A 14,925-nucleotide genomic window follows, 5' to 3' on the forward strand; every position below is an offset into this window, starting at 1 on the left:
TTGACTAGCTTCCCTTGATCAACCAGGACATGCAGGAGGGGGTTTCATGCAGCACTGAGGCAGCATTTGGCAATGGGAGAGAGTTAATTGTTCAGCTGACATCTAGAGTCCACATTTGGGATAAGTGACGTATTCCTCCTGTGTCAAAACCCAACATTTTTGAAAAGCAGTTTTTTTCCATATGACACCTGTCGCTGTTGAGATGGCCAAAGCGACACTTTAGCTGTCTCTCTCGTTTCGGTTTTTCTTGGTTGTTTTTCTCCCTCTTCTCCCTGAGGTTTGGGGGGGGACATGACTTCTTGTGGTAAGATTTGGAGACTTGGCAGGGAGCCAGCTTCAAACCATATCAAGTCTGCACCTACAAAAATGAATAGATAAGTCAGTATTACAGTCTGCTAATACAGTTTGAAATTCAGTGTCCCCTGTGAGAAGTCAGCCCACGTTGTCTCTGATGTCTGGGATGTAGTTAACTCTGGACTCATCTGCTTCTTCTAGTTGTTCTTTACCTTTAATAAAAAACTTGCAAATTTGTTATTAATAGTTCAGTTTTAAGTGGTTATCATGGGTAATTTCGCAGTTCTTCTTTGAAGCTGAAGGCTTAGTGATGATTCTGTGCAGTGTAATTCTGTCTGTTGGAGATAGGTTCCATGGCTTGGTTCTTTGAATTTTTTCTGGAGCATTCTTCAATCCTGCTTCTCAAATAACCTTGGTTAGAACAATCACATTTAGTTTTAACTCTGTCTTTTCTTCTGCTTTGATCATTTTGAGCAGCATTTTATCAGGTTGTACTGCAGAACAATTTTATTGTAAAGCAAAACACACTGAATTTCAGGAAGGCCACTGTAACTTTGATAAAGGCAAGTAGCAAGGTATTAATTGAGAGCAGGTTGATAAGTGTCAGTTTTCATTATGAAGAAACAACTGGCTGTTCAAAATCCCAGCATATGGAAATCCTTCAGAGGATGGAATTACTGATTTTGATAAGGGTTTTATTTGCATGATTGGATTAAATATAGTTTTATATCTTTTACTTTTCTGTTATCAAGTCACACACAGCTTGGGATTTGAACAGTATTTTTGAAATTGAAACTTCTACTCTTCTGATATGAGGATTCACAGTAATTCATAGGGCAGATTTCTTCCTCTCTGGATGTAAAAAATGAAACTGGAGAACAGTCACATCCTTTCAAACTCAAGCAGTCTCACCCAGCTTCTGAAAAGACATGATCAGCTAGGATTTATAAGCAACTAATTCTGAATTTTTGCTGATATTGTATACTTTTCTAGGATAACACAATATTTGGACAATATTTGTATGTATTAAGTAATGAAAAATAGGAATGCTTGGAAACTCTAAACATACTACTTGAACAAAATAGTTATAATACTTTAATTTATGAAGATGCATTTAAGAATTTAACAACTTTAGTGATTTAAATAAAGCCATTTTAAATAAAGCGATTTAAATGAACTCAGGTTGTCCCAAACCAGGGTCTTGCTTATAGGAACATGCCAGGGGATCAGGGATGCTTCCTGGCAAAGTAGCAACAGTTCTGGTCTAAGCTTGTCACTTGATAACAGGGACACACCTCTGCTGCTTAGCACAGAGACTGGAACAGATGCAGTTTAAGACAGTTTAGATACTTTCAAAATTACGCATATTTGTATTTCACAGAATCTGAGCAAGGCAGAATTTGTCTTTTGAATCCCCAAATATATTAAACTTAAATCATGCAAGGATGTAACTAATAGTCAGTTGTGTTCTATTTTAGAGTTTGTTATTGGAGCTGTTTCAGCAAAATATCTTTGGGTGAAAGAGCATTTATACCCTTTTGTTTCCTTTCTCAGAATACCTCACAGTTCTGAAGGCACTCGAGTTTTTTCAGAATGTTTTCTGGTTTTCAGCAAAAATTTGCATTAAAAAATTGACTAAGGAACAATTTCTACTTTTCAGTCTTTCCGGTATATGTCCTACTGAAAAGAGAACAGAAAAATTAAGGTTATCAGAGAAGTTCACATGGTTTGTTTCTTGTTTGTTGTTATAAAAGTAGAAAAGGTTTTGATGTCTTCTGTTCAATTACTAAGCAGCAGTTTAAACTTTAAAGGCTGTCTGTTGCTAGGCAATTCCTTGTATTATCTCTTTAGATCTCATCTCTCTCCCCACAAAGGTGGAATTCTCAAGCTAAAATGGCCCATTTTTCCTTTTTTTCTCTGGCAAAAACTGCCTTTGTCAAATAAGATATCTTGGAACTAGGCATTTTACTAAATTAGTCCTGTCTTCCTTCCAACAGACCTGCTGTAAACCCCGACAGACACCCAAAGAAGGTTATAAGTTCAGTAACCTGCTTTTCTCCCTTTCCCAGTAAGAGGGGGAAAAAACTACTGTGTATTGTCCCCTCTCCTGTTCTCTCCCCTCTGTTTGCTGGCTGGGGCTGACAACCTAAAGTATGTCTGGGAGTGTGTTTGGGCCAGGAAGGGTGGCTCAAATTGCTTCAGACAGCCCAGGGAATCTGAGGTGCTAAAACTGAGTTTAAATACCTATATATCCAAGAATCATGTAATCTCCAGTGTGTTAATCTGGGCATGTCAGGCAGTGATACTGTCATTGCCTTCCTCTGATGTTAATCAAACTGAGTTGCCCAAGGTTGATCAGGAAAACTGCAGCTGCTCAAGGAGTTAAATTCAGGTCTAAATTAAGTTCTGAGTCCTTAGTTATAGGGCTGTGGTTGTTTATAGGGAATCTCATGGACTCATCCAGGGTGCTGTAGGGGTCTCTGGGGAATACACAAATAGCAACATCTTGCTTTAAGGTCTTGAAAATAATATGGCTACAAAATGAGATTATTCATTTTAAAGGTAAAAAAATGGGAGAGGGTGTGGAATTTCTGAACTAGGGCTTTATTGTGACCTTCTTAAGTCTGTTTTACAAGTGGCTAAGGGAGGTTGTGAAGACTGCTTCTGTGGAGATGTTCAAAAGCCGTCTGGGCAGCCAACTGAAAGTGTCTCTGGTTCAGCAGAGGAGGGTGGTCTAACTGACCTCCAGAGGTCCCTTCCAACCTCAACCACTGTTGAGGATTCTGTGATCCTCTACTTTCATCTGTGACTTCTCTCATTTTGTGGGATTTTTTCTAATTTTAGTCCAACTCTCATTCAAATATACAATGGCATTAATATCTGGCTGTGTGTCAGAGCATGTGTGCAAGGTCAGGCCAGAGGAATGCATGGATAGCTTCAAGTGTATATTTGCACTGGAATTGCCAAAATTAGTTTTCAAAAGTCTTGCAATAATCTCACAGCAGGACAGTTTTGATGCAGAAATCCTGAAGGGAAAATACCAAAACCAGGCCACTTTGGCATTGGTTATTTCACTTTCTTCATTATTTTCCGTGGTGTGGCAAGATAACTTGTATATGTAACAACTCTTGTAATAGTGGCAGAAGGCACTAGTGTTCATAAAGAGGATTCTGAATCAGATCCTGTGTTTGTCATAATTTAGAATCATAGATTCATAGAATTGTTTGGTTTGGAGGGAACCTTTAGGGGCCATCTAGTCTATCCCTCCTGCAATGAGAAGGAACGCATCTTTCAGTAGACCAGGCTGCTCAAGGCCCTGTACAGCCTGGACTTGTACACTTGCAGGGATGAAGTGTCCATCACCTCCCTGGGCAACTTGTACCAGTGTTTTACCACCCTCACTGTAAAATACATCATCCTTATATCTAATCTGAATTGATCCTCTTTTAGTTTAGAACCATTACCTCTAAACAAACAGTTATAAATCAATATTGCTGTTTCTGTCATTGATGAGGACTGTGATGTGAGATTTCCTTTGCAGTCTGGCAAAGAGGGAACAAAAATTAGTAAATATGCTTACTTTCAGGAGGTGAGGTCAGTGACAACTTCGATGAGATTGTTCTGAGCTGTGTTGTTGAAACAGTCCTGGAAGCCGATGCAGACACTGACATGCGCAGTAACTGTGGAGATATACCAAAAAAAGTGGATAGTGGAGGTTCCAACTAACCCTTTTAGCCAGCATAAACTGTGAAAACAGAGACCAGAACTGCTCCCTGCAGTTTATATCTAAAAATGAAATTTCAGACTCAAGCCATTTTTTTCAAAAGCGGCTGTGCTGGAGTGGGGAAGCCAGGCAATGTACAGGAGCCCCCACTGGTTGGTTGGAGGGTCAGGACTTCTGAGTAGACTTCTAAAGCTTTACTCATAAGAAGCAGCTCTAAGGAAGGGTGAGTGGCAGGAGGCAAGTTTTCTACTGGGACACAGAGGGCTCTTCTGGATTAGCAGAAAGTGCACATTCCCCAGCATGGGCTTGCAGTTGCAGGAGGGAAGCATTTTGGCTTTAGCTTCCTTTTTCCTTTGTAATAATCCTTTACCACTGTGCACAGGTTTTAGCTGTCACTGCTGCTGGTCCCTGCCCCTCATCCTGGCACTGCCATCGATCGTCGCTACTGTTGACACTCACATGCCCTTTGATGAAGTGGCTGTCACAGCCCCTGTCCCTCTGCACAGACCTGCTCCTATCTGAGACGTTCATTACTGTCGTATGCCAAAAAGGTTTATGTAACAGATGTTGCAAAGCAAAGGCACAGAAGCGCACACACACACTCACACCCCATTATGGTGGGGGCTGTCAGAGTGACAGTGAAGGGAGGATGGTCCACAGGACTGGAGTAGCTCAGAGGCACAGCTGCATCTGTTCAAAAAGCAACTAACGCCTCTCTGTGATTATGCTTTATTTTCAGCTTGTCATCATGGCTGGGACTGTTCTGCTCGCCTACTACTTTGAGTACACCGACACTTTTCAGGTGCATATCCAAGGTTTCTTTTGTCAGGATGGCAGTTTGATGAAACCCTACCCTGGGACAGAAGATGAGAGCTTCATTTCACCTCTTGTGCTGTACTGTGTGCTGGCTTCAACTCCGACAGCTATTGTGAGTATAAGGAATTATTTGAATTCTCTATGAACCCTTTCATAAATAATAGCAATAGTCCTATGATATCTTTGCCCCCTGTCCTCTCTATTCAGCTGTAATTAGTTAACACTTAGCCAGATCTCTGTTTTGCCTCAGCCTAATATGATCTTCATCAGTTATCTCCAGAAGTAATTATTCTGAGCTAATCACAATGCAAGAGTGAGGGGTAGAGCTTGTTAAGCCTTGTACAATAGCTTGCTCACTTCAGTGCTTAGTTGTGAATTGCCAGGGCTCCAGAGAGGCTCTAATGCAAAGTTTACGTATTACTGGAAATAAGAAAACATAAAGCTGAAGTAAAACCCGGGTCAGACATGCAGTATATCCAGGATTATTTCCTGCTATATTAAAAGGACTGTTGAAGGGCTTTAAAAGGCTTGGATGAGCAGAAAGATGCTAAATACATTAATGCTATTTCCTTTTTATTTATAATCTCTCTATTTTTAGCAGTCACATCCACTAAACTGTTTTTTTTACCGGGTTTTCTTTACTGCCCAACCAGTAAACTGTAATGTAGCCGTTCTGTGCAGATGAAAATACTCAATTAGCTGAGTACATACAATTCCAAACAGATTATTGCAGTCAAGTGGTTAGCAGAACTTTGGCCCTCTTCCATTTTCTGTGCAGGTTGCAAATTTCACCAATTTTTTTTGCTGCATTTGTAACGACACTCATAAATTCCTATCAGACTCTATCTTTATGGACTTTGTTTTATTTCTTTCCTTTTATTTCTTTCCTTTTAGTATTTCTTCCTGATATTATTTTGCTTTTCATCCCCTTCAAAAGTTGATTGAAGCTGTACATGGCATATTTGCTTGTGAATGGTGAGTGCTTCACCACAGTCCATTTTAAGTTTTGTTCTGTAGTAATTTTAGTGCATGAAACTGTATTCTTTTCACATACTGTGGTAAGAAGCGTGAAAGGGATCTACAGAAGAGCCTATAGTTTTTGGTACAGGACACTTTCTGAAAGCAAGTAGGAGTTTTGAAATGGATTACATCAAGAGTTTATGAAAATCCTCATTTTTTACTTTGATTTTACTTTGGGCTGCAGTGATAAATGATTTGCAAATGAAAAAAATAAATACCACATTTCTCCAACTCCCCCATAAACATAGTGCCATTGTTTAGGGACTTAGCTTTCACAGGCATTTTCTGTAAGGGTAGATGGTGTGTCACTATCACACCTTCATTCTGTAACAATGATATTAGTTTGTCCCTTGATTAACTGGCATTGGGTAATGAGTGTTGTTCTTTATTTGGATCTTCTGTTTAAATCCTTTCTCTGGCCAAGTTTCATGCCAGCCCTTACGGTTTTGCTCTGCTGGATCAGCATTTTATTTCTTTTTAGTGACTCAAGAAGTTTTTCCTAATTACTCTTCTTTATGAAAAGCTGAGTTGGAGTCTTGACTTGGCAGTACTGGGTTAACAGTTGGACTTGATGGTCTTGAAGACCTTTTCCAACCTAAACAGTTCTATGATTCTATCAAGAGTACTGTTTTTGTAGTTTCCATAGCCCATATTAAACACAAAAAATGTAGTGAACATCAAATTAACTTTTTGGGTGCTGAAGAGACTTTCAGCTTAGTGCTGTGTGGAGATGGACTGTGTGAACTGTCTCATAAAATGCACTGTCCAGAAACGCTATCCTGGGTCCATAAGTGTAGTTATCACCCTGGATGGTTGGATCCAATGCTGGGTATAGGCTGGTAAGCTCTGCTTCTTGGGTTGTGCTGTGCTGTTGCACTGGTACTGCTTCAGCTAGAGAGGACATGGTCAGGGTCAGCACACGGCTCTCGGCACTGTGCTTCGTGGTGATCTCTGCGTACAACCTCAAGGAGACAGCAGATCAAACTTTCCTGGGAAAACATTTTTTATTTCCATTTTTAATGTAATATGTATTAATACATTATTCAATTTTTTGCATTATTTCTATAATTGTATTATTAATACATAGTGTAATTATTTAATGTCTTATTACTTTTGGGCTAATCTTCAACCAGAGCACGTCAGAGGGATATTTTTCTGTCCTCCTGACTGGTGCTTATGACAATGTTTTAATAGAAGTAACTTCACTTTATTCCTCATTCCCATCTTCTTCTGAGAGACATTGCTCTCCTTGCAGGATGATTTCAGACCTCTGCTTCAGCTTGTAGCTGACTCTGCAGACTGAGTTTTGGCAATGATCATTAATAAAAAGCTTATAAATGAGACAGAAGGTGAGCTCAGATTCTCCCTAAACTCTGTTCTTTTATTACCCTGCTGGTTAGTCCATTCAGAGTGTGAGTATCCTCAGCTGTCCTTCTATACCCAGATGGGTGCTGCCTGTCATTTAGGCTGCCCACAATCTGGGGAGAGATGTTTGGTCCAGTTTAGTCTCCCAGGGACTTCAGTGAAAGGAGCAAATGCAGCCATTTCTACTTACACTGTGAGAATTACACTCTCTCAGAAAAAACTTCCAAAAAAACTCCACACAAACAAAAGAACCCACACAGCTGCGCTTCATGGGAGGGAGCCTTGTGTACATTTACTGTGGATTAAGTTGTAGCTTCACTCCCTACATTCTGCAGCTCCACCATGAGGACATGATTTAAGTCAAAGGCAATGCCAGTTCCTCCTTAAAATTACTTGTTTCTCCTCTGCACAACACTTTTTGCTTTATTTTCTGATGGCAAGCCAGTTGGTTTGGCTGGAAGGATTTGCAGTAGCAAACCTGATCTCTCTGAGTTACCTTCACGTTACCACTGTCCTGACATCTCATAATTCCAACAGTTTACTGAAATGAGTGGAACCAGCAGCAAGGAGGTACTAGCTCATGGTACCAGCTAAAACTGGAGAGATATCCTAGTAGTCTGTACAAGCTCCCTCATCTGAGGCACAAGCAGTGTTTAAGTGCAGTCCTGTGTGCACAGCTCTAGGGAGGACTCAAGCCATGATTTTCAGCATAGCTAGGAGGTGTAATAATGCTTACAAGCCAAAAGGGAACATCTTTGTAAACTTAATGGAATATCTCTGTGTCTCTGTCATTTGGCTGTGACAGTGTGCATGAGGAAAACGATTGCATGTGTTTTATTTCTGACAGCACTTTTCAGAAGTGCTGCTGTAGGTTGGTACCACAATATGTGCATTTCCTTGCACTTCTAGTGGCAAAGTAAATGAGACTGGCCTGGTTTTGTGCAGTTTTATTCATTGTTTTTGAAACACTGCCCTAAAAATAATCTGGGATGGCTCTACCACATTCATTAGTGTCCCTCAAGACTAGTTTTCCCTGCTAAGAGGTTGCTGTAAAGCAGCCAATTCCCCAGTTGGTACTAAACAATCCTTACAGAGTTCAGCACTGTGCCTACTGTGTTCTGTCCAGTGTGATTTGTCTGCCCACCCAAGAGAAGCAGAGAAGCTTGGAAACAGAACCATCTCACTGAAATGAACACTGAACAGCAGCAGGAAGCTGCCAGGGCACTGTTCTTTGTTCCCTGAAAGTGGAATAGTAAGTGCCACTTCTGTTTTCATGCAATCTTCAGTTTCTTTCCTTTGGTTGGAAGCGGCAGCCTACATGTAATCATTAACTGACCAGTGCTATTAATTTGTGCAAAGGATTATTTGGTTTCAGATAGTGCTGGCATCAGTCAAACTGAACCAGTCTGATTATTAATTAGAAGCTGAATTACAGTGGTGATCTGAAGCAGGAGGAAATTGTTCAAACTTCCCTTTCTACGATCTGCACATACTTTTAAAGCTTTGAAAATATCATTCTTCTAGGTGGTTTTCCTATTCTGTCTTGATTCCTTGGCTTTGGTTTACTATAGCCATGTTACTACAGTGATTTATTTCTGTAAGGAAAGCCAGGGAATTGCTGCCTGTCTTGGCTGATTCCCCTGTGGCTGCTCTGCAGCAGATGCCAGGAAAACCAAGAGTGTCTGACACAGCTCAGAGCACTGTTACAGCAGCTTCTTCCAAGCTCTTTCAGGCAGGAATCTTAGGTTCTGCTGGTGGTGGTGCTTTCAGAAGGCACAGCCTGCTGTGCTACACATAACCTGCTGCCCACCACGCTTCACCCCTGTGCTGGCACAGCAGGCTGTGTCCTCTGCCAGTGGTGACTTGGCTCCCTCTTTTTGAGGCTTGCCAGGGCTCAGGTCATGAGGTGGTGAATGACAAGCTGGGCTACAAAAGAGTAATGCGAAGGTGTGCCCAATACCCTGCGTTCATATCCTGGCATTTGCACACCATTCTGGAGAAATAATAAATACACCTTGTTGGTATATTTATTAGTTTGGTGTAACACTTTCAGGCATTTCTAATGACAGTGTCTCTGGCAGCTTGTAGTTGTCCTGGCCACACACCAGTTTGTGAAGAACAGTGTAGAGCTGTGGGAAATCTCTTCATTAGAACTTCAGTGTAATTCTTGTAGACAATTTTACCACAGCAAATTAATTTTTTTGAGAATAAGAAGACAGGTTTGGGTTTTGAGCAGGCTAGAATATAAATTGTGGATTTCAACCCTTTTGACATGAAATTAAAAAACAAAAACAAAAAACCAAAAAAACCAAAACAAACAAAAAAACCAAAAAAAACCAATTTCCTTGTTCTGCAAAATAACTTGTAACTGTACTTTGTTATTGTTTTCATTCAACAACAACTACCCACTCAAAACCAGAATGAGATAAGTAATTGAATGCAGATTGAACCAGTTGTCTCCTTAGAAGATGAAGGGTGAGCTGGCATTGCAACATTCACCTGAAGATACTGCTTCATTTCCTTGTATAGTTCTGTAAAATACAGCATTGATTCCTGGGGGCTAGAGAAGACCTGTTGAGAGGGTGATGGCAAAGACAAGAGAGTGTCTGAGGAAGCTCTTAACTATCCCTCTATCAATAGTGATGCTATCAGGAAAACCTGTGCTCACCGAGGCAGGCTTGGTCAGGGCAATGTCTGTGGATCACAGCAGGAATACTGTGTCCTGGAGAGGCTGTTGAGGCAGTTCGCAGCCACCCATTGCTTTCTGAAGTACCTCTTCTCAATGCAAATGTTGCTAAGTGTTCGCCACCTTGATTTGTCCATGGAATTTCATCTTCACAGTGTCAGTACTGGGTCCTGTAGATAGCAGGTAGGATGGCAGACCAATATTCCTCAGGGCCTAAGGCTAAATGTGAAGGAGATTTGAGGAATTAAGGAATTCACAGCAGTAAGTGAAATTTAGTGTGAGTCATGTTCTTAGTGGGGACTGTGAAGAAGAGGGAGACAGACTGTTCAGATCACAAGAGGCAACCCTGCAGTGGACACCAGCTGCAAAACCCAAAAACTGATTAAAAATTAGGAAAATTTTTGCCTACCCAATGAGGGTAGGCAGACGCTGAAGCAGAAGGTGTGGGTTCTCCATCCTTGAAGGCATTTGTAACGGTGACCACTGCAGGCTGGAGTTGTGCTGGCCCTGCTTTGAGAAGGGTTGGACTGAGGGACCAGCTAAACCCCTGTGTGATTCTGTGCCTTCTATGTGGCTTGTGAAAATATTTAGCCATTTAACTAATGACAGATCAATGGAGACATGAGCTCCCATGTAGAGCCAGAAGAGCATCTCTCTCCCGACTGCAGCTGTGCTGATGCAGACCTTGGAGACGCTGTGATGCAAAAGGGCAGAACTGCTTTTGGCCCACTACAGGCTAGTGCTTGATGAAACACCCACTGGAGCACTTTGCAAAGGTCACCTTTCGGTAAAGAGGCCTGCTTTTCCCAGGGAGAGTGTGTGGAATCATTCTGAAACTGGCTGATTGGGTCGAGAGCCCCACAACCCTCATCTGCTGCTATTCTCTGTTTTTGAGCACTCAGTATGTAGCTTTTCTCACAGCCAGTGCCTTCCTCAGATCTGCTCCTCCCCTTGGCTGCTATTTGAATGCTGCAGAGTGATTAATTTCATTCATTCTATTTGTGACATTAAAAATGCAGCCACACACATCCTTGTAGAGGATTCAGGAAATGTCACACAGGTTACTGAGACCTGCCCAGAATGGAGAGTGATGATGTCCCAAGACCTAAGTTCAGTTTTGTTTGCTGCAGAGATTTTTGTGTGTTACAGCATGTCCCTGCATGGGGTTTCCATGTAGAAAGTGGTATTAAGAATGACTGACAGTGTCACAAGGATGCTGTTAGAGTAGACAAGCTGAAGGATTTAAAAACTTGCAAAAATCAGAATAATGTTAACTAAATGCATAGAAAAGAGAGATCACGTCTGCACTTCACATAATTCTCCCTAATGTGGGAACTCCATTGTCTTGCTGTGATGAGAAATTACATCAGCTGTACTTTTTCATGGAAAGCAGCAGCAGGATGTAACTTTCATAGGGAGAAAGGCAGACTTCAGGCAGTCCCCAGCTATGGGCACAACGATGCCTCCCGCATCTCTTCCATGCGCCTCCTCCTTTCTCCGTGTGGAATTGCAGCTGAAATGAAAACTGTGGCAACTTTCACACAACCCCAGTGTTGGCTCCTGGAGGAAAAGTATGCCAAAGCATGGCAGGGGAGTGAAGCAGTGATGCAGTCCTCAGCTTTGCTAGAGTAGTAGAATTGAGTTACAATGCCAATGTCTTGAATAAGAAAAACTAGTAAAAAGAGCAAAAGGGTTAAAGCTGGACCCATCCTTGGCTGTCAGCACAATCAGTTATTACTCATTAAGTTGAATATAACTCTTCAAGTTTGCCCCCAACCCTTACCCCACTGCACAGTTCCTGCAGGAGGGCTGCTCCAGGACGCCACTCATCTGCAGCCTCCTCTTAGTTGTAACTCGTACACATTCTTGGATAATTTATCGTAGTTTACCCTCAGAGAAACAGTTCTTCTTGATGTTTGCCTCAATTTTTTTTAGAATGCTGTTGTGCAAATGATCATTTGTGAGGTTACCAGGAAGTGCTATAGGAAAAGAAAATGTTCCCTGTCCCTTTAAAAGCAATAGTTCTGTTGTTGCTGATTAAATTGATAATTAAATTAACAAACTGTTGCTAATCTGTACAGGAGTGCGGGGAGTATCAGGCGCTAAAGTTGTGCTGAGAACTTGATAGGGGAAGATGAGACATTTTACTCTCTGAAAATGTCAGTTCACAAGCTGAAGAACTATCATGGAAAAACGGCTTTTGAAGAGGAAAATGAGACAGATCATGTTATCATCTGCTGCCTCAGGAGAAGAAAGGAAATAAGTAGAGTGTATGCAGCAGAGATCTTTGAGAACTGAATGTTGAGGAGCAAGTATTTGTGACACTGTCAGTGATGGGAGTAAGGCAGGGAAAATTGAAGAAGTTTTCTCAATGAAATCAGCAGAGGAAAAATGAGTGCTGGGTAGATAATTCTAATTCATACTGGGTTCTTTAGGGCATCATTGTAGTGTTTTTACCTGCTAGTAATGCAAAAGGGTATGTGAGCAAGAGTGTCCAAGCAATGTATCCTCAGTGCATTCAAGAAACAAAGAACAGAAACACACCCAGGGGCACTACCTTTGCTTCCCTATTACCTACATCATGCCAGACTGCAGATCACCTGTGCTTTCAATCCCCAACTACCAGTGCAATTTTCCTGTCATTTCTACTGTCTAATTAAGCCAGTATGCTGCAGAAGCTCATTAACCTTGCATTGTTTTCCCAAACGGAAATAAAAGCAGTTTGCTTGCCGTTTTCTTTTTCCACCCATATCTGTCTACCTATATTTAGATTTCAGATTTGGAACTGAGTTGTAACCACTCCTGAAGCGCTGATTCTGTTTTGGCAGAAGCTAAGGTACTTAATAGTGCTGGTGATTGTTTCTCAGAGGCCAGCTGGATTACTTGGCTGGACGCGGACTCTGCTCATACAGAATCATCAGGGTTTAAATCATTAGAATCAGTGGAGTTACTTGACTTCAGAAATGCCTGGAGAAAAAAAAATACGAGTTCTTTGAGGAGTTGTTCCAACCCTGTTCAACTGCACACAGCTAGATTAGCTATCAGAGTCAGGTGTCCAATCACCCACAGCAAAGCTCACTTTCTAGAGCCCACATTAAATGTACAAGGAAACCAAATCTGCAAATCCCAGCAACTAAATTTAGTGCCAGAGACGGCACCACAAGAAAAGTCTGGTTATGTTGAATCACCTTACTTCACCCCACAAATATAACTTTATTGCCATACACCTAAACTCTGTACTAAACCAAAGGCAGTATTCACTTAAAAAAATCACATTTTGATATATGCTATAGGAAATGTGGAATAACTCTGCTTAAATCAGTGGAATGGAATTGAACAGATTTATAGCCTGTTAAAATTTATTCCTAAATGTAAGTGGAACTAATCTATCCACATGGGAGTTGCTAGGAGTATGCCAGACAGCTAGATTTATAGAAACAAAGATGGATATTGAAGCAGGTGAATAATGCTTTAACTTCTGATGCAAAAGAATTTTAAAAAATGGATGTATTGTTACAGGAGGACTATTAGTACATTTTATACCTAAGCCTCTCTTACTTAAAAAGTTCAGGGTTTAATTTTAAAGTCTAGTGACCCCTGCCTTCATAGAGCAGAAATTCCTCAGGTTGTGAGTTGTCTCTCAATGCGTATGTACAGCCCCAGGCGGACAGAGATCCAAAGCATTAACTCAAACTTCTGAACATTATTGTACTTCAAATAACAAACGTTTCGAAACAGAGTGTCACTTTTAAACTGCTTTAGTGCAGATGGTCTTTTTCTTAATTCCCAGCCTTGTTGTTAGTGAGCTGAGCTTATTGAACTGCTTGCCAATTCTGTTAAGAGCAGATGGAGTGAAACAGGATAAAGGCAATATTTCAGTGCAGCTCCCAAGCACTGCCCCCCCAGATGCCATTATCGACATGCATTTTAGAGCTCCACATCTCTCCTCATCAGCAGTCAGAATTATAAAGAGGTTAAGCATACTTGCCTTGAATGTCAGTAATCAATAAGGATGCTCATTTGGCTTAATAAGGATAAATTGTTGCCCTTGAAACAATGTACCATTCCAGCAGTCAAAGTGAACTAAAGTGACTTCCTTGATGTTTATACTAACTCTGGGTATCTGTGTCGGGGTGTGTGTGTGTGTGCGTGCTGATGTATGTGTGTTGTTTTGTTGTTCTCTGGCTGTTCCCTAGCACTATGGATTCCTCCTGTGTGTGTCCCATAATAATGTCTTAAATTAATTATTTTGAGTGTTCCCCTTTAAAAGCTCATTTCTTCTACTTCAGGCTTTTCTTTTAAAGACTTTCATTACAAACTCTCGCTTTCTAAAAAGCTCCCAGTTTCCCCTTTATAAAGCCTGCTGGCAGAGCATGGTAGGTGATGTTTTCAGAAGTTCCTTCTGTGTGTGGACCATTGTTGCCTCTAAAGCCTGTGATTAAATTCAATCTGGCTTTAGTGAGGGCAGATAGACCTCAGTGCAAAAGTAAATTAATTGTGAGTGCTCAAAGAAATAGTAATACTACTCCTATGGGAAGCAGCTATTATTTTTAAAGAAAGCATGAATATTCTGATCATACAGAGATATGTAATACATAAGCATGGCTAACATAATGATAAATGGTTCCCTGGAGACTTAATTTTTGATAAACAAAACAGGACATCTAGTCAAATCTTATTCTTTCTCACAGCGTGTTAATACCAACAGTCCTTGCTTATTACCAACAATTCTTGTCTGTTATTATCGGGAGTCCTTGTTTTGGCTCCACAGCCATCCAGCTATCAGTGTTTGAGACATACCACTTTAGCCCCCACTTTGTTGTTTATAGGGTCACAAGAGAGTTGGCTTTAATCATAATAATTTTCCTTTCTGGCTGTAATGAGTTGACATCTTTCTTTAAGGTTCAACAACAAAAATATTATTCCACTTGGGTTGTTATTCAGGCAAGAAAAGCAAGTTTCCAAGGCTGTTCATTAGAAAACAGGTGCTCATTAGATAGCACTAGTTCTTGGGAGCAGA

The 14,925-nt window shown here is 40.9% G+C and overlaps 1 protein-coding gene and 1 long non-coding RNA gene across 8 annotated transcripts in view; both read left to right on the forward strand.

The window, feature by feature from the left end:
• Positions 1 to 14,925, forward strand: part of LOC127469018 (uncharacterized) — a 288,437-nt gene that overhangs the window by 249,360 nt on the left and 24,152 nt on the right. The window lies entirely within an intron of this gene.
• The window catches only part of PLPPR1 (phospholipid phosphatase related 1), a 128,406-nt gene that overhangs the window by 92,665 nt on the left and 20,816 nt on the right, over positions 1 to 14,925 (forward strand). For all 6 annotated transcript variants that reach the window (XM_051782826.1, XM_051782827.1, XM_051782824.1 and 3 more), the window contains one exon: positions 4,758 to 4,946. In XM_051782826.1, coding sequence (XP_051638786.1) covers positions 4,758 to 4,946 — 189 coding nt within the window. The remainder of the gene's footprint in view (positions 1 to 4,757; positions 4,947 to 14,925) is intronic.

This window comes from Manacus candei, unplaced genomic scaffold (assembly GCF_025592945.1).
Source record: "Manacus candei isolate 608988 ecotype Guabito, Panama unplaced genomic scaffold, ASM2559294v1 h1tg000016l, whole genome shotgun sequence".
In the NCBI taxonomy this organism is placed as follows: Eukaryota; Metazoa; Chordata; class Aves; order Passeriformes; family Pipridae; genus Manacus; species Manacus candei.